Source organism: Oryzias melastigma, linkage group LG20 (genome assembly GCF_002922805.2).
Source record: "Oryzias melastigma strain HK-1 linkage group LG20, ASM292280v2, whole genome shotgun sequence".
Taxonomy (NCBI): domain Eukaryota; kingdom Metazoa; phylum Chordata; class Actinopteri; order Beloniformes; family Adrianichthyidae; genus Oryzias; species Oryzias melastigma.
In genome coordinates, this window is record NC_050531.1 from 11868102 (window position 1) to 11887268 (window position 19167).

The window sequence follows — 19167 nt, forward strand, 5'->3', positions numbered from 1 at the left end:
TATCGCTAACATAGACCCGTCATGAAGAACGCTGATGTTACATCACTCACATTATGTTTATAGATGTTTAAAGCAGAGATATTTCCCCCAAACAACTGAAATATATTGCCCTTGAAACACATATTAAAAGGAAATATTTAATACATTTGTCATGTTTTTCTAATTGTTTTGTAAAAAGTAGAAGTATATACTTACAGATGCATGCAGAGCAGTGTACTTCAATATAAAAGCTGCTCATTGCAAAGCCTAGCAACTAGAGAAATTATTATGCTAATCCTAAAATCATTGTTGTGCTTTCAAAAGTCAAAATATTCAATTTCTTGAATCATAGATTGTCAGATTTTGGTACTTGAGGAAGAGTTTTAAAGCTAAAATGTTTGTTGATTCATGAACTCATGAATAAAGTAAATCCCAATCGTACATGATTAAATACAAGTCCATTTTAAATGGAGGAATCTGAAGAGTTAGTCTGCAGGTGACATGTTCAGATGGACTAAAGATGAAGAACACCTCAGCGGGCCTGTGCTCTGACATTTTCAGCCAAACGGCCCACTGTGCACGTACGGGGAAGACTCCAGAAAGAGTGGTGGTTCTATGATCCAACATTGTCCTCAAATAATATGTTTTGTTTCACATGAAAAGCAGAGTGTAAGCATCATCATTCTGCTTTTATATCTTGATTCTTTGAATATTTCATTGTGAAAGAGCATAAAAATCTCTGCTTAACTTCCAGTATCTGGTTCTGGAGTGAGTGGAATGTGGTGGGTGTACAAATGTGTGTGTGTGGTGCTAACTATCCCACAGTGCTGAACAGAAATCAATTAGTGCGGTGAATGTGAGGGGAGCGAGACCCCCTCGGCCTCTTTGTGGCGATGTGTGAAACAGCTGCTACCACTGAATACTTACACGTCACACAGCAACAACACACTGGCGCACAGACACACACCACTGCGGGCTGAGCAGCAGTGGATACAGCACACACAGCAGGGCAATGAAGAGGGGTAATATTGTGTAATTAAAGATTCCTTTCAGACCGAGGGAGAGTTCAAATAGAGCTGTTTGTCTGGGCAGATAGACTGAAAGCTCAGTGTGTGTGCGTTTGTGTAAGTGTGTGTGCGCTGGAGTCTTGAGTTGAGACCACAGAGACATTAATCATTAGTGAAATTACCTTCTTCCCCCCCCTCCTCACTCTCATCCCCACCATTATCAATAAACCAGCACCCTGAGAAATGGCAAACACTTGTTCACAGCTTAACCTCAACACACACACACTCACACATCCTTCTCCTCTCATCTTTGCTAAAATGGGAAATACTCTTGTTTCCTGAACCACCCAATTCTACCTTTGCTTTTCCTTTTTTTTAACCCTTTCCATCTAACTACCGTTGCCATGGCATTTAACAAATTATTGCAATTACCCTCGTCAGGCGGGTCGCCCCTGGAAACGGGCTGAGGGGCAAGACAAGAAAAGGGGAGAGAGGGAGAGGGTGAATGAAGAGCAGAGAAGGTGATAATCCTATTTTGAACAAAAGGTCAAATTGTTGAATGGTGAAGCTTTGATTAAGCAGAGGAGGTACAAAGTGGAACCATTTGAGCTCTTTTCAATGCGTTTGTGTCTGTGTGAGAGCCGGTCTGTTTGTGAAGCAAACCCATTTGTTGGTCCGTTTCTTCTCCCGGCTGGAAGTGTTGACTGATAAAGCAGAAAAAAAATCAGGCGGCGGCCTGTGGGTTGAGGGTGTGCAGTTTGGATGGTGGATTCCTCTGGAGCCACGAGTCGATGTGTCAGTGTTGGCAAAAATCTATTTGGACATGTTAATATTTTAACTCATCTGATCGTCTTTGTTTTTAAAATTTATAGCAAGTACGATAAAAAAAATGTAAAAATCTTCTGGGTTAGCAAAGAGAAAAATGAAGGCATCTGCAGTCAAAATCTGTTTATTGTGGGGGCTATGTTCTAAAATTAACACGTGATTGGTGAAATCCGCAAAGTAGTTATGTTTAATTATTACAACTATTATAAATGTTTTACGAAACACTTTTCTCAGCCAGAAGTTAGCATTTTCACTCTTTTCTCTCATGCTTAAACTCTCCAACTTCCAACTTTTGTCAAAAAAAATGTCCAGTGTAATAGAAACGCTTCAGTAACCACCTTGCAGCATGCCTCCACCGTACCAAAGTATTGTAAGTAAGGATTGCAAATCCATTATTCTTTCTCTCAATGCTTTGCTCCGCCCTCATAACTCCTGGCCAATAACTGAAGAGATCTTTAGCGACTTGGACCAGACCACAAGACTTTCCAGTCCGAATACACCCTAAGTCTTCATTTTGGGACTGCTTTCATTGAGCCTGTTTACATCTATACATTTTTCAAACCCACTTAATATCTTTTGGGATCACGGAGGTTGCTGGAGCCTATCCAGCTACTGTTGGGCAATGGCGGGACACCACAAAAGGACAAAAAAAACAAACACTCATGTTTGCAGCTAAAGGACCATTAAGAGTCACTAGTTACCTATAGCAAGATTTTGGACTCAAGGAGGAAACCAGAAAACCCACACATGCACAGAGAGAACAAACACAAACTCCACACAGAAAGGTTCAAGCTGAGATTTGAAGCTTACAATTCTGCAACCCATACTTAAAAATTTGACTGCATAAATGCAATTTTTAGAAAAGCATTGTATACTTACGAGTCAAAGAGTCAGAGTTGTTTCCACATCATTAATACGAGTTTCAGCCTGTTCTAATCGAGCCTCGGCCTTCAGCTGGTTTCTTTGGATCTCTGAAAGTTTACATTTGTTGTCCTGTCTGAAGCTTTTTAAATCTTTTCGGATGTCCTCCAGGCTAGCTGGTTTGGTTTCATGAGCCTCGTGTTTGGAGGAGCGACTTTGGTTATCCCCCATATCTTTTGCACAATATCTGTATTTTTCCACCTTCATATAAACTCTCTGGTCTCCATCTTGTTAGAAAAAAACAGAAAAGAAGAAGAGGGAAGAATTTTTAAAGTTTAAGCAAGAGATGAAAGTGTGAAAATGTTCATGTTCGTCTTAAAAAAGTGTATAAAGTGTGAAGTGAGGGATTTTAATGCTTTTAAACACCTGTAATCTGACTTTGCAACTTCACAATCACTGGTTATCGTAACGTAGCTCCCGCAAACAAATGACCACCTTTAAAAACAGGTTTCAAGAGTATATATCTATTTACTTTCTTAATTAAAAAAAAGTAAGTAGCTGCATTGGAAATGTAGAAAACCTACTCTATTAATCAGTTAAAAACTATAAAAATATATTCTACAGCCTGGAATTAATTCTGTTTAATTTTAGAAGTTTTTAATGAGGTTTTCCATTGAAAAATGGGGGAAAAAACACAGTTTAGGTATTTATTTCCTCTATGGGAATAAAACAGATGTCCAAAATCACAAACCAAACAATGTAACAGAGGGAGAGGATTGTAGGGAAACGCTGGAGAAAGTGAGCAGACAAAGAGAAGGAGAAGCAGGGTCTGTTTCTCGGTGGGCCTAGTCGTGGCCTGGTCTCGCCTCTGTTTGGTTAAATTATGTAGAACTCCTTTGACGTCTGCATTTAGCGTGTCAGGTATCCGCTGCTATAATTATGCAATTATGATCCTTTATTCTCCCACGTCCGACTGTACACCCCCACCTCCTCCCTCCGTCACTCTGGCAAAATGCCTCAATTAAATGTCTTTTTTTCGCCCGTCACCCTGCCTCACTCCTGATGTGCGTCTTGTTTTTAATCTTTTGTGTACCTCACAGGGCTAATGCATTTAATCTGAACTTGGTTTTTACTTTTTTTTATTATTATTTGTGCCGATGGGTTTGGGGGTCAGCAAAGCTGAACAGAATGGATTTGTGGGTAGTTTTTGTTGCTTTGCACACCCCCGGTCTGTAAACAGTGATCATAATAACTCATAATGACCTTTTTTTTTAGAAATGATTGCTTTTGCTGTTCTGCGCTGGAGAGATGCAGGCATTAGAGCTGGGTTTAAATGTTCCTGTTTGAAATAAACTTCATGTAGAAGATTCATTTTAGGTTTATTAAACCCCCTTTTAGTTTTTATCACTTTTTTGTGTTTGCAGTGAGAAACTATATTTGTTTTTGAGTCACAATTTGAAAAATTTCAGCTCCATCTCGGCTCAGATTAGAAGAATATTTATGTAAATTGTTCCAATTTGAAATTGAAATGATACTCAGTAAATCAAGTTGAAGTGTGAATTTTATTTAAATAAAAAATAAAAAATGATGGTGATTCAAGCTGTTTTATCTATTGTCAAAGTCAGAAAGACTTGTGCCAAACCTTCAAAATAAAAGTTCAGTTTATGTGAATATCATTTAAAAAATCCAAATCTAACCCTGTCATGTTCTCATTTGTGTCTGTATCATAGAGCAACGTCCCATGATGCTCAGCTTCACACGAGCGAAGTGTGAAGGTAGTTTTCCCTCGAGCTGGGATTTGTGGGTAAACACTGTGAACTCTGGGACTTTTTAATTGATTTGAGGCGTATGAGTGTGTTTGTTTTTCATTTAAAAGAGATTGGCTTGGCATCTGTGTGTTTTGTGTGCGTGTGGTCTTTAACTTCTACCACAATCGAGAAGGTCTTTTAAGTCGCCCTGCGGCAGCAGATCTCCGTTTTCCTGATTTTAGATGGGTTTTTGGGGGTAATTTGGGAGGGCTTGGTTGAGTCTTTCAGACCTGAATACAAGAACATTTTTACAAAAATAGTCTAGCAAAATCCTCACTGCTGTGCACATTGTAATTAACAATAATCACAACGAGAGAACAAAATTAGTGCAGAAGTTATTGATTAGAATGAGGAGGAAGAGCACAAGATGTATGAAGCAGAGGAAGATTTGTTGTTACAGGAGCGACTGCAGAGGAAATAAATGAGTGTGTACCTGCCGAAATACTAAAGAGAAACATGAATTTGATCAATTATTTCTCATTTTGATGAAACTCTGTTCACGTGAAGAGTTGGAACTTATTTATAAAATGATGACATACACAAAAATTAAAGCTTTTAAAGATGCAGCAATTTACTTTAAAGGGTCGATCAACTTTTTAGCTATATTTTTTTAATAACCCAGCACTAAATAGTGACTTTGGTCTCTGGGATCATCTCCACTCAGGTTTCTGAGGTAAATATTCATACATCATTTTCAATAGTTTTGACTAAGCTACAAAATATATATATATATATATATATATGTAGGATTTTTGTGAAACAAAAAGGACTATTAGAGTTTTGAAAATTGTTCAAAACTGGTACAGTTTTCCTAAAATGTCTAACCAATGTTGGCTTGCTAAGATAAATATTCCCTCTTAAAGGTTTTATTTGACAGAAAAGTCTCACAAAAGTGTTGACATTTGTTCAGTTTTCATTCACACAAGACACTCTTGAGTGAATTAATGACTGTAACTTGATTTTTACACCCCATCAAGGTGCAAATGTGCTTTACAATAAAAAATTGATTAAAGAAATATTAAAAATGGACCAAATTAATCGCAAAATTCTAAACAAAGGCATGAAACCTACAAAAAGATGTCAAATAAATTAAAAAAATTGTTTACTAGAGTTGTCGCTGTAATACGATGTCACTTCATGGCATTCTTGCATACTTATACAGCAAACACTTTTTGGTTTGTAAAGTGTATTTAGTGACATATTGAGCTGCACTTTATGGGATTTGGCTATAAGACTCTTACCGAACTTAAAAAGTAAACCTAAAAAGAAAATGCTAAATAAATATCGATCTGATTGGCGATCAGTTTTCTTGATTTTAATTAAAGGACACAAACTTTGTTTTTGTTGAATTCTGCTCCATCCTGGTAAAGTTTCATTTCTCTCTCCGTCTCGTCTTTCCTTTGGTGTTAAAGTTTGTGTTTCCAGCTTCTCTTTGTTTCGGAAAAGAAGCTCAAATCCACAACAGTTTCTCCTGCTCTTCAAACTGCAGACAAGACAACAAAATTTCATTTCTGGCTCCTGCTGCTCACGACTGATCAAGAAACTAGACAAAGACGGACCTAAAATCAATCAGAGAAACGCCACATGCCTGCATGTGTGTGTGTATATGTGTTTGGGGGGGGTGGATGGAAAGACAGGTGCAGTGGTTTAGAGGGGGTTTATTTTGAGTGAATGGAAGGAAGGAAGCAAAGATGGATGCAGCAGAGAAGCAAAAGGCGTTAAAGGCGGCGAGTCTTATGCTCTGTCATTAGTTGGGCATTAACCCCCTCCCCTTTAAACCCCCCACCCCATCGGTAATGACAGGGCGTAAGAAGCTGAGGGAGGGGGCAGTCTGAAAGGGGAGATGGAGAGGGTTCGAACACAGCACCTGCCCAGGGTCAGCGCCTCACCGCGGGAGGTCCTTACTGCTGCGGTTTGGGCTGTCCGCCGGTCTGCCTGAGTAACGGAGCAGCACCTTGACACGCCAACGCTGTCATGAAAGAGGGGCACGATGTAAACCGAAGCTTTTATATTTTTACAAACTCCTTTCCATCTCGGAGAGGTTTTTTCTCCCAAGATTGGGGAGAATTGGAGCAACAAAATAAAAGCAAACCATTTCAAGTTTCCTCATTACCACAAACACTCGCTCAAGTTTTCTCACTTAGGCTGACTTTTTAAAACGTCTTTATCGACGACATAAACGGCGGCACGAACAGGTTTTTCTAAATAAGTAATCACAAGGCAGTCGTAAAAGCTGCTGTAAAATTATTTCTGTGATGCCACCTGTTTCTGTCTTCCTGATTTAGTGTTCACAAACGCACGAACAATTTATTTTGACTTAAAGAAATTAAAGTAATTAAAAAACCTTTATAAACTGCCAAATACAAATTCATATGGTGGGAATATTTTTGAAAAAATCTTCTTTTATTCCTAAAAAATAGTTTTTTTTTTTTTTTTTTTTCACAAAACCAGCGCTCTTATTTTTGTGACTAAGAATTCTGTGTCTGACATACAGGGCTGGTTGGTGTGTGAGGACCAAACCTGCCAGAACAGGACCAGGCGTTTGCCCATCGCCTTCTCCCGCCATGGCCCCATCTGTCCCGCCTGCACCCGAGCCACACTCAGACCTGAGGTAAGCCACGCCCCCTTTCACATCTCTGCATTCCTTACATAATGCATCATAAAAAAGTAAAATAAAAATAAAAAAGCGCTGAACTCAAGCGTCTTTGGGTCTTTTCCAGCTGATGGTGCTATGGAGCTACAGTCATCCTTTTGTGTTTCCTCATGTTATCTCTCAGAAGGTTTTTGTCTGTTTTTGCACATTTGGGAAGTTCACAGACTATAAAACTTCCTTTTTTTGATTGGGTTGTCCACTAAACCACCTCAGAAATGCTTTTTTTTCAGTTTGAGCATTAAATCAACTTTTTATCCACTCCCCCTTCGCTCTGGCTTGCTTCTCTTTGCAATTTTTTAAATCTCACACTTTCCACCCCGCCTCCCCGGCTGCTTTGCTCCGTCTGGCTCTGTGGAGACAGGTTGTAAACCAGAAGGCCAATTTCTGCTGTCACTGTAGCCACTTAGGAGGGCATTGCTGTGCCTGAGGCTGTGGCACTTTAAGCTACAGGCTGAGGACAACATTTTGTTTTCTGCACTCGCTTATGCCCCCTTTTTCTATCCAAAAAAACCTGCTCCCTCTTTTTATTTTACCACACATTTTACTCTATAAACTTTTTTATGTACTTCCTTGAAGGGCCGACCACGAATCTGTGCTTTTAGTCCGTCCAGTACCTCCTTAAAAAAAAAAAGAAGAATTTACACGGCTTACAAAAAGTTCCTAAACTCATCAAAAACTGACAGTTTTTAACATTTTGAAAACAAATACTTTGTGCTATTCTATATTTATGGAGACGTTATCATGTTTCTACCTAATGTAGTATTTTTAAACTGCAATAATCAGTTTCTTAAGGTGGAAATTTGATCAGAAAAAGCAGTCAGAAAGAAAAAGTATTTGCTTTATGTCTGGATTGATCCTTCGGGGTCGTTCTTCTATATATACATCAGTGAGACTGTAACCAATTCATGATAAAACAATAAAGAAAAAAATAATAAAAAAGATCCCAAAAGAATGAAAAATATTTGTTTTATTTATTCTCAAAATCAGTTAAATTCTCAAACATTTTTTATAATGTAGCAGCATTATCGCCAAAATTCTGAATCAAATCTATGCTGCATCTTCCTTTTATTATTAGCTTAATGAATTAATTGAAATACAGATGAAAGTGAAAGATTAATAAAACACCAAAACTATGGAAAGTGATGCCGAACATGTAAACATTCTTTAGAAAACTTCAGTCCTAAAATTCCTTACTTCCAGTCAAAATCTCCTTGAACAGAAAAAGTTTATTTTTGTATATTAAATTGGGCGTTAGGAACAATTGCCCTTTCTAGTGCTCAGCTTTTTAAAACTTTTCAAACTCTCCAGTGAAAATATAATTTCCCCAAATAAAAAAAAGCTGTTTCTATTAAACATAACTTTAATTGAAGTTATTACATTTTTCTTCTTCTTGTTGATTTTTTATAACTGTGAAGTATAATTAAACATTTGTTTCACTTCATGGAAATCAATGATCCAGCAACTCAATGTCAGATGGGTCTTTATTAAAGCAAAATTCAGACTTGTTTAACTGGAAATAAAAACAACTCAAGAGAAGTTTTTTTTATTATTAAGACTTTCTTCTATTTTTCCACTGTTCAAATATAAAGCATCTTAAAGTATTGTAAATGCATTTCAAATAAATAACTCAAAATGACAAAAATCCAGTATAAATTTACAAGTCGAGGTCCAATGGTACCAATTTCGAAGTCATAATTTAGTTTTTTGGGGGGAAAAAATCGACATTTTTAATCAAAATGATGCATTTTTTTAAGTGTTAGAAATCTGAAAATTGACTTTTTTATTAGTTTGTGTCCCAAAAGAACAGTTTTCATCTTAAGTGGTTATACTTGTCACTACTTTCTTTTTTATTTATTTAAATCTTGAATCGGTTCCACTGTTTCTTCATTATTCCTTTGAGAGCACCCTTTAGAAATCCACTTTTGTCAGTTCTTTTTTAAAAATATTTTCCATCTACTGTTTCTAGACATGCTGGAAAAGTTTAGAATATTCAATAATTTAACCCTAGAACACTTTTGCTATAAAAAGTTACACCATCACTTTTGCCGGATATTAGATTAAAATATGAGAATGCATGATAAATTAGAAGAGTTTTAATTGTGATATATGTGATGAAGACTAAAACATTTGCTGAAAAATTAGGGATTTGGGACGAAAATATTCATAAAAATAAAGAAAATAATGCTACTGGAGGCTTGGTCTTCGGTCCACCAATTCCTGGGACATGTGAGACTTTACCCAGGCACCATGACATTCAGAAAAGTGCAACTTATTGAAAATCTACTTTAGAACAGGTGAAAATAATTGGAATTTTAATTATCCAAATGTTGAATTTCCTCCAGTTAATCAGTGTGAAATCTAACCAAACGTACTTTGTTCAGAGTTTTTTGTGTTTTTATTTCTGCTGCGTTAGAAGAAAAACTTTTCCTGGTGTCTCCACGGTTTTGGCTAAAAAAGTGCTGATGTGGAATTCTGTTAAAGTGATTGAATGAATTGAATTAAAAGGTTTAATTTATTTATTTTAGAATATTCATCATTGTTTTTTTTTTTAAAAAGGCAAGTCGGATTTTCAATTTTTTTCAATTTTCATTTAAGAATGATTTTGGATTGTTGTTTATGTCCCCTCCTCTTCCTCCTCCTCCTCCTCCTCCTCCTCCTGACTCTGCTGGTTTCTGCAGGAGAAACTCCTCAGTCTGTCTGCAGCTGCTCTGAGCATCACATTTGTGAACCGTCTCCCTGTTTGTGCATTTACCATGGCTCTGGAGTCTGTCTCCTCTTCTTCCTCCATCCATCTCCCTCATCTGCCTCATCCCCCCCTCTCTCTGCCTCTTTTTCTCTCTCCCTGGACACAGATTCAGAGCGTGATCTGATCTCCATGTAATGGGAGAGTAATAGGCACTCTGCCTTGATTGGTTGGTAATTTGGGGGAGTTATGCACAGGTGCAATTTGTAATATTTTCAGTAAATTAAATTTCTTTCTCTTCCTCTCTTCCTCGCTCTTCATCTCCCCCCTCCCTCCCCAACGCTTAAATCAAATGGGCTATTTTTTTTTCTCTCTCTCTCTTCTCGCCCCTGTCTCCAATGTGTCTTGACTTTGCTTCTCTTTCCACTTTTTCTTTTCTTTTCATCTACTTTCCCTCCCTCTTTAGCTCCTACTCTCATTCTGTCTTCTCTTGGCTGGCTCTTTCTCTCCTCCCCTCTCCCTCCCTCTCCGTCCCTCTCTTTTTCTCCCCTCGTTTTATTGATGTACGCTCAGGCGCCCATTAGAGCTCCCTTTTTCCCTCTAGTGGAAATTGCAGCATGTTAATTTTCACACAAATTACGGCAATAGCAGGTATCTCTATTTGATACATTATAGCGGGAGCAATCAGAGATAATTGAGTGCCTTTCAGAGGGAGACTGCTGCATTCACTGCCGGCTCAAAGCTGCCCCATTATCGCCTAATCGCTCTTTAAACACTGAATTTTGCTGAACAAAAATTCTTGTCATAATTTTGCTTAAGTGTATTTGGAAATCACAGTCCTTTGAGCGAGGATAATTGAAATCAAATCCCTTTCACTGGAGCTGACATTTCTACATTTCCCCCCAATTGAAATTAATTTCAAAAATTGAGCATGAATATCTTCAAATAGCAGGCAATTATGCCTTTCAATGGGGAGAAATTACCGGTGCTGAATCATTGGAGGCTTGCGGGCGAGAGCACCAGTTAAATGCCTTTGTTTCCCGCCGTGTTTGCCTAGTAAAGATTTACATATATTGACTCATTATGGTGTCTTGTGAAGCTGATCGGCGTGACTACCACAACCGGCAATAACGCTCATCGCAACTAAAAAAGCTCAAGAGTTTCGGAGCCCGGTGGCCTCGCAGCTGAGGGGAAAAATGTATGTTTGTTTCTGCGGGCGTCTAACACCCCCCCATACTCTCTTCTCTGCAGCTGCAGAGACTGGAGTTTTTTTTTTTTTTTTCGCAGAAAAGCAGCGGCTAAAGAAGGTCTCGTTTGAGGGGATAGTCTGAATTTTTCCTCCCAAATATTGAGCTGATCGGCAGCCCAAGTTCAGGGGCGCGGGAGTCTCCTGTCACCTGAAAGGTGGCGACAGGTGTTTTTTAGGGCTCTGAAAAGACTTGAGTGGTTGTTTTATTGTGTAAGCTTTTTTTTCTGTGTGATTTAGATCAATTTGTATGATTTATTCTCCTTTTCCTATTTCTTTATTGCCTTCCTCCATTATTCCATACATCTATTCTTCGCCCCCTGAATGTTGTGTACAAGAGGCCAGAATATGTATATGTGTCAGGGAGGGGGTTAGTTTGAAGTCTCGGATGAGGGAGGCAAAGGAGCAAAGGGGTACGGGGTGGGGGGCCGGGGGGTCCGACACTCCCGGGAGAGAGGCAATTTCACAGCTGGTTTGCTCCTTAGGCAGTCAGGCTGAAAATGCTGCAGATTTGTGCAGCAAATTGAAATGGTGTCAGTGGAGGAACAAAGCGCCGAGCTGAATGACGAGGAAGGTGTGTGTGTAAGGGGGGGTGGGGGGCTCTAAATTCAATAACAATCTTGTTACAATTTAGCCACACCTTTCTGACACCTGTCAGTCAATCAGCGTGCCATGAAAGTCCCGCCCACAATCAGAGGTATATTGTTTAGATGTTAATGCGTGTGCGCTCGGCATGTTTTTTTTTGTTTTTTTTTTAGTTTTCCAGGGGACTGGCAAGCACCGACTGAGCTCGCTCAACCTTGGCAACCGTAACCGAGGCTCCATTATGGGATGTGCATGGTTTGGTTGTTGACTAGGCAGTGCATCAACGGTCAACAGCTGTGCGTGCCATGGGGGCAGCCATAGAAAGCCATTAACAGCGCACACACACACACCCTCACACACACACATCCCGTGGTTTACATTTAGCAGCATTAGATACTCTCACCACTTGATTATGCCACAGCAGTAAAAACTGAAATTACAATTACGAGCATTGCCGATTGGCAGGTATAATAGGCACACACGGGCTCGCTTCACGCGCAGGAATTGTCAGGGAATTCTTCCTGGTGGTAATAATAAAGCACTCAGCGCACACCTGATGGCAGTGTGGGGTCGCGGCTTAGCGTGCCCTCTGCAGTGTAGCAGGGAAATGACGAGCCAATAACTGCAATTAAACATGCAGTATAATGGCTAATCAAATTGACAGCCTCGGCTGTTCGCATGCCTCTCTCACAATGGCTTATCACAACAAACTATTATGAGGGAGGGAATATCAGGTCTGATCCCCCCCCCTCCTTCTCTCTCCTTCCTCCTCACTGTCTCTTACTCTTCCTCGTCTTTTCTCTCTCTTCCTCCCTCCGCTCATCTGCTCCATCTCTTTGCCCTCTCCCTCGCTGTCAGGCTCTCATGTTGCTCCACTTAATTGCAGCGGAGATTAACAAAGCAAGCAAATTTGTTTTCTTGCTTTTCTTTGTCACACAGAGGAAAGGAGATGTTATCGGGGAGGTGTGCCCTGCTACGCCGGCGCTCGGTCTGGTATTCTGTTTTTGGTGTTGTTTTGCCCTGTCGCGCTCTGGTTTCAACAGGCTGCAATGATGTTAATTAATCAGGGAATGAAACAGAGGAGCGGCCTCAATGACGATGAGAGATTTTACAGAACAAGTATTGTTCATTTACAAGATCCACAGAGACATTTGATAGATGTTACAGAAAAGCTATTTTTTTGTTCTAGAGAATGAACGTTTAAGGCTTTAGTCAAGGTGCTGCACGTTTTGGGGTTTTATGGCCCATAGAGCATCATAGAAAGGAGTGTCCATATCATTAAAGAAGCTCAGATGTGTCCTGTATGGCCACTTTAACCCCTGTGCTATCCTAGACATGTTTACATTAAAAGTGGGGTCATTTGGACCCCACAAGACAGCGCACTGAACTTTTTTTCCAAGGATTTTTCATCTTCACTGGTCTCCGCGGCAGACATAAAATCCTGTCCACCTTTGTCATGGGAGGGATCACACATCCATGTAGGGGTGGGGTCATCTGGACCCCATAAGAGAGCATGTGGCAGCATCACTTAATAATTCTATTTTTTTTCCTTTGGGACAACAGTAAAAATGTCCTCTGAAATGTATTCTTGTTTTTATTTCTCCCCTTTGACTAATCCCAGACAGTAAGTCCTCAAACTGGGTCACAGATACCTCGTTTTCACTGAGCAGTCTGTACCGGACCCCTCCTGGCCGGTTTGGAATGGTCCGGGCAATTCAAGTGAGCATTTCCATTGAGGGCGCCATCAGGGGTGCATATGTGGTGTAGACCGATGACGTAGCTGTGCGAATTCAGTGGTTCTCCGTCTTCGGTCCCTAACTCCAGCGAATAAGGGAGGAATGCTGAAATCAAAGAAGGTAATATTCTTTGCAAGACGCTTGTGGGAGGTGAAGAAGAATATTTCCAAAAAGAGGACAAAACTTTCAGTTTAGATCTTTAGTCGGGAAGAGCGTTGGTTTGATGGTTGCTATTCTCTTAATACTTTTCAATGGATTTCATCGTGTGATGACAGTAGCTCCGCCATAACTTGTCCATTCCATTTTTCTATGGAGCTACAACCAGCGGGGGACCAAAAATGGAACAAATCGTTCTGGCCTTATGGGTCCATTGTATAATGGGAACGCTCAAAATACCATACTGGTCCAGTTCAATCCGTTCTGGACCACTCAATGGAAACGAGGCAAGAGAGACACGGAAGTACTGCTGAAAGTGCTATCATTGAGACACAGCTCCGGCAGTAGATGGTGAACCTCATCATAAGGGAAGCGTCTCTTATGAACCCAGACATGGAGACATGTTTACTGACGCTTTTATAGAGCTCTTCAAAACAAGTACCTCTGATCTCTCAACATTTTAAATGAGATATATAGTCAGTGCTCCCAACTTTAGGTGGTAGCTCCTCCCACGTTCGACTAGTTTATGGATGTCATGACTATGGAACAAACGATTGTCGTATGTGTGGCTAGAGTATCATGAAGTATTTGCTTTTGCCCAAAGCGTAGTGTCAGGGGGGTTAACAAATGGAAAATCTGTATGACATGCCTGTGTCTCACCTATTCCATCCATACATGTCGTATAAGTATTGGCTACATCCTGTTGCTTACAGCATGCCTGTAAAAAAATGTGCATGAACATTTTGTCCTACAGGCTCACACAGTGGTCAAAAATCTTTCCTGCATTTCCTGATTTCCTGCAGACCATCAGTGTGCCTCATTCAGGCTTTGCTCGCAGACTGCCCCTATCCACCTGTAAGGGCAGTGGTGACTAAGAGATAAAATATCAACAGATTGGAACAGATCCCACAGAACACTTCTGGTTCAGCAGATTTTTCTTTCAGTGGACAAAAACGTGACGATTTAGGGACTTTAGAACTTGTGAAATGTTTGAGCTCTGTGCTGCAGTAAATATACAAACATTTCAAGGTTGAATGACACATTAACTCAAATCTAAGGCTGCCTCATGCATTTGGGTTTCACTGGTTTCTCAGGGAAGATGAACAAATTGATGCAGAGTTGATGCCACTTTAGAAAGAAACAGCCGCATAAATGCGCACCCACAAACACAACTGGACCTTCTCACTGTGTCCCAGTTAAGATCATTTGTAAATCTAATTCTGAAGAAATGCTTGAACAATTCTTAACATCTTCACTAAAGGCGAGTTAATTCATAAATTCTTTAACTGATCCCGTTCCAATTTTTCTAGGTGAAGTAATTTGTTTCTGATCCTCCCTATGGGAGCAGGAAATGAATGAACTTACGTTGTTATTAGGTTAAATAAATATTGATAGGTGGAGCTGTAAACTGATACGATCCAGCACTGGAATTGTCCCAAAGTAACACTCCTAAAAGGCTGAAAATCTCTTTATTTGAGTCAAGTCAGTGGCCTTGCAGTAGAGTGTCTGTCCTGAGACTCGAAGGTCTTGAATAAGTCCATGGTCAAGTCATACCAAAGACTCTAAAAATGGCCTCCCTACTTGACACTCACCATAAAGAGGTTGGATTGGAGGATTAAGCTGCCAAATGGTTCAATGGTCTGAAGAAAAATAGACATTGCTGAAAACTATCTTTCACGTTGCCTTGAGGTAAAGTCTTGGCATCTGGACATGTTAAATCGTCCATAGTGTCTTTTCAGACAGGAAGTGAAGCATTGATACTTCTTTGGGATGGTAACCAACAGTTAATCTGTATATATATATATATTTTTTTTTTTTAATATCCTTTTTAAAATTACTGAGTACCATTTACCATTTCCGATTGAAGGATTGGAGGTTTGTATCCAGCCTTACTTGCTGTGTCAAAATTCCTTTGGGCAAGACATTAAATCCCACATTGCTTCTAGTGGCTGAGGTTGTTGCCCGTGTATTGCTGTGTTGACACTGAATTCAATTATTGTTCACCTTTCGGCACATCCCGGCACAGCTAAATAGCTTTCACTGATTGGCATTGTTGGTTTGGCAGAGTTTTATGCCAGATGCCCTTCCTGACACAACGCTGTATTCTATCCAGGTGGGGCACCAGCACAGGGAGACCCAGACTTGGGCCCCCTTGTGACTGCATAGTTAGGCATTCGCATTAAGGGTTTTGGCTACGGATCCACAGTGGATTCACCTCATTACACGCCCTGGGAAGCAAACCCAGGTTTCCTGCGACCCAGTCCTACACCCATGGAGGTGCTAACCAGACACATTGGGAAGCATTGACTGTATATGTCATATACAATGCATGGAAGACACAGATGATGTTGAGAGATCAGTTTTAGTTTTTTAAGGTTTCTGCAAGTCATTGGCTCTCCCAGTTTGGTGAGGTTGATCATCTGCTGTAGTAGCTGCATCTAAATGACGGGCGCTTTCAGCGGAACTGCCGACTCTCTGTGATCCAGTTTGATGGTTTGCCGTCCTGCAATAGTCAGAAGAGGAAAAAAATCAAACTAAAGGACCTTATCAATATTGCAAATAGGAAAAATAACCTTAAGTTCGAGAGGAGAACAATCAGATTCTCCTCAATTTTGGTTTTGGACTCCACCCACTAATTGCGTCATGGGCTAAAGCTGAGTCCCCGATTGGCTTCATGCGACGTGGCTTTGTTGCCAAACTTGATGTGGCACGTGAAACGCGCTACTGGCAGCCCGACTCGCACAGCAGGACCTCTGATTGCATCTGTACACTGTCTTAACATTGAAACTGGATTCCTCTGATGCATATATCGCAATCGGTGTGAATGCAGCTTAATGTAGCACAGCCACTATCGGTGTGTGAATGAGAGTGTTTCTGTAAAGCGCCTTGGCCCTTCTAACAAGGTAGTAAAGTGCTATATAAGTACAGTATTTGCCAATTACACCAGTGTTTCCCAACCTTTTTGTGGCTGCAGACCAGTCAACCCCTGAGGATTTCACTGTGATGTGGGGGTGGGGGTTTACAATGACAAAGTATACTTGAATGGAACACAAATTGTTTTATACTAATAATAGCACCAGGTAAATAATACCAGTGGAACATCAAACTCTGGTAACAAAGTCTGCCAAATTATGTTATGGATACTATGCAAACAGACTTGGTGTGTAGGAATCACCTGTTGCAATAAATCCGTATTTTGAGTAGGACTCCTGGTAGTCTTGAAGTCGTAGCCTGTTCTTCCGTCCCTGCACTTCTGCCTTATTCATTTACAATGAAACATTCCACGTGTTGCCGGACTACTTTTAGCGCTAAAGTAACTGAAATTTAAAAGAGGGAATCCTGTCACTTTTCAAAACCAGAGGACTTTTCACAATAAAAGACGAGTCATTTTGCTCCCCTGACTAAACTTCACAGCTCAAGGGATTAAAGGTATAGCTGAGAGAATCCAGTTCGTCTTTATAGCCGATTGTCCCTTTCTGGGTCACTGGGATGCTGGATCCTAACCTGGCTACAGACGGGTGGGGTGTACCCTGGACAGCCTGATGGGACCAATATATACACCATTTATGAGTCACTGTTTTAAAAAAATAAACTAGTTGTCGTTTTTTTTGTATTGAATGTCATGAAAAGATCTGGTTTGTGATTAGAAAAGTAAACGTGTTACTTACATTTTTGACCAAAGTTCAGAAGTTTTGTTAACCTTTACAGCACTTTTTGTCATGGTCCTGTTTGCTGTGAGTGAACTTGTGTTTTTGCTAACGTGTTTGTGTTGTGTGTTTGCAGTACTCCGAGAAGGCCCTGTACAACCAGCTCTGCTTCTACAGATTCATCTTTGACTGGGAACACGCCGTTTCCAAAATTCTCACTACGGATGAGAGAAGTAAGCCACAAGAAAACTTTTCTCTCACAAAACTGAACCCACTACTTTATTATTTTTTTTTTGTCGTTAGAAAACAAGTTCAGTTTTCATCAACTACAGTTAATATTCTGCTCTGTTGCCTTTTGAACTGAAATCAAGTTAACCGAGCCGATCAGGAATTCCTAAATTTTAATTTTCTAACAAACACACGTGCAACACAGCATTAGCAATCAAGGCCTGAACATAAACCATTTACCCAGGCTGCACTTAAAATATTCACCACTGATGTGACACACACACAAGTGCTGGTACATGGGCTTTGGTTGTGGGGAGGGGAGTTAAGGACATTCACCTCCTCGAGTCGACAGCCCTAATTTAGGAGACGGATTCAATCACACACACATAAAGAATGCAAAACGCTCCAATCACTGGAAGAAAGGAGGAGAGAGCCCTCCATCGCTCTCCCTCTACCCTCACTGTCCATCTCTAGCGCTCTCCCTCATGCGCTCCCTCTCTCTTTCTCCCTCGCTCCCCCTCTCCTGGACAGGCACTCGTTTGGTTGTGTTGATTGAAAACAGGTTTTAGATTTGGGGAAATGATAGGGGGAGTAATGGGCGCGCTGACGAAAGGATAGCCCTTCTCCTGTAATGGGACATGGAGCGTATATTTCCCCCCTTGGACTCAAATAGACGCTACTCAAGCGATCTGGGTGCACTCAGTAGGCGTCAGGCGCAAAGGCCTCTTTACCCACAGTCCTCCCTGATTGATGTCACTTGATTAGAAAGGGCCGCCGGGCCGAGTGATTTATTTATTTGATTAAATATTTATGTATGGATGTTATTTATGTATGTATGCCTGAGTTTTGCCAGTGCGTGAGCTCCAAGCGGAGTGAGGCGGCGAAAGGGTGAGACAGCTGACTTAAATATAACATGTAATCAACAGATGACCACTCAGAAAATGGAGGGAGCTGAAATAGAGGGATTGGGCCATTTCAGAGGAGGGAGGGGGGACTAACATGATTATAGCCTCCATTTTTGCTTTCTTTTATTTCTGTCTTAGCCCAGATGCAAGAAATCATCGCCAATCAATTCTTGACTCTCCTCCTTTCTTTCTGATCGCTTGTGTTGTGCAGCGCTGTTGATCCGTGCGTGGGCACTTTCTTTTTCTTCAAGCCTTGTTTTGTGTCTGGCGGAACAATGCACGCCACATATGTGTCCATTGATAAAGTTATAAGAGTGTGTGCATACCTGCAGAACTGACGCTTTTCTAGGGCAATTTAACGACTTAACTGGTAACGTCTAAAGCAGGTGGGTAAAAAATAAAAGGATAAAAAAAGATTTGGGGTTCTAGCTTGCACATTTATAATGATTAAATGTTATATTGGTTTATTTATAAAGGGTCAAACCACAGTGGAGGTCGCCTCATTTTGTTCCAAAAACAGCAACAAAACAAAGAAGGTTAATTTCAAATCCATTAATCCAATTCATCCCCTAAAAATGAATGACCAATGTCATCCAACTTAGTTCTGATCATTTTTGATAAAGCCAAATCTTGGTTGCATCTATCTTCAGAACCTGCTTGAGTCTGTTTCGATCACTGTTGGGCGAAAATGGGGTGCACCCTGAACAAGTCACCAGTCTGATGCAGGATCACACATGCATACACGCAGATACCAAGGACAATTTTAGAATCTTGAAATAACCTATATAGCATGTTTTTTGGACTATGGGAAGAAGCCGCAGAGTTCGGAGAAAACCCACAAATCCACG

General features: G+C 40.4%; 1 protein-coding gene across 2 annotated transcripts in view; it reads left to right on the top strand.

The window, feature by feature from the left end:
• pola1 (polymerase (DNA directed), alpha 1) overlaps positions 1–19167 on the top strand; it is a 60939-nt gene that overhangs the window by 32618 nt on the left and 9154 nt on the right. For both annotated transcript variants that reach the window (XM_024280312.2, XM_024280313.2), the window contains exons 35-36: positions 6975–7091; positions 17323–17419. In XM_024280312.2, coding sequence (XP_024136080.1) covers positions 6975–7091; positions 17323–17419 — 214 coding nt within the window. The remainder of the gene's footprint in view (positions 1–6974; positions 7092–17322; positions 17420–19167) is intronic.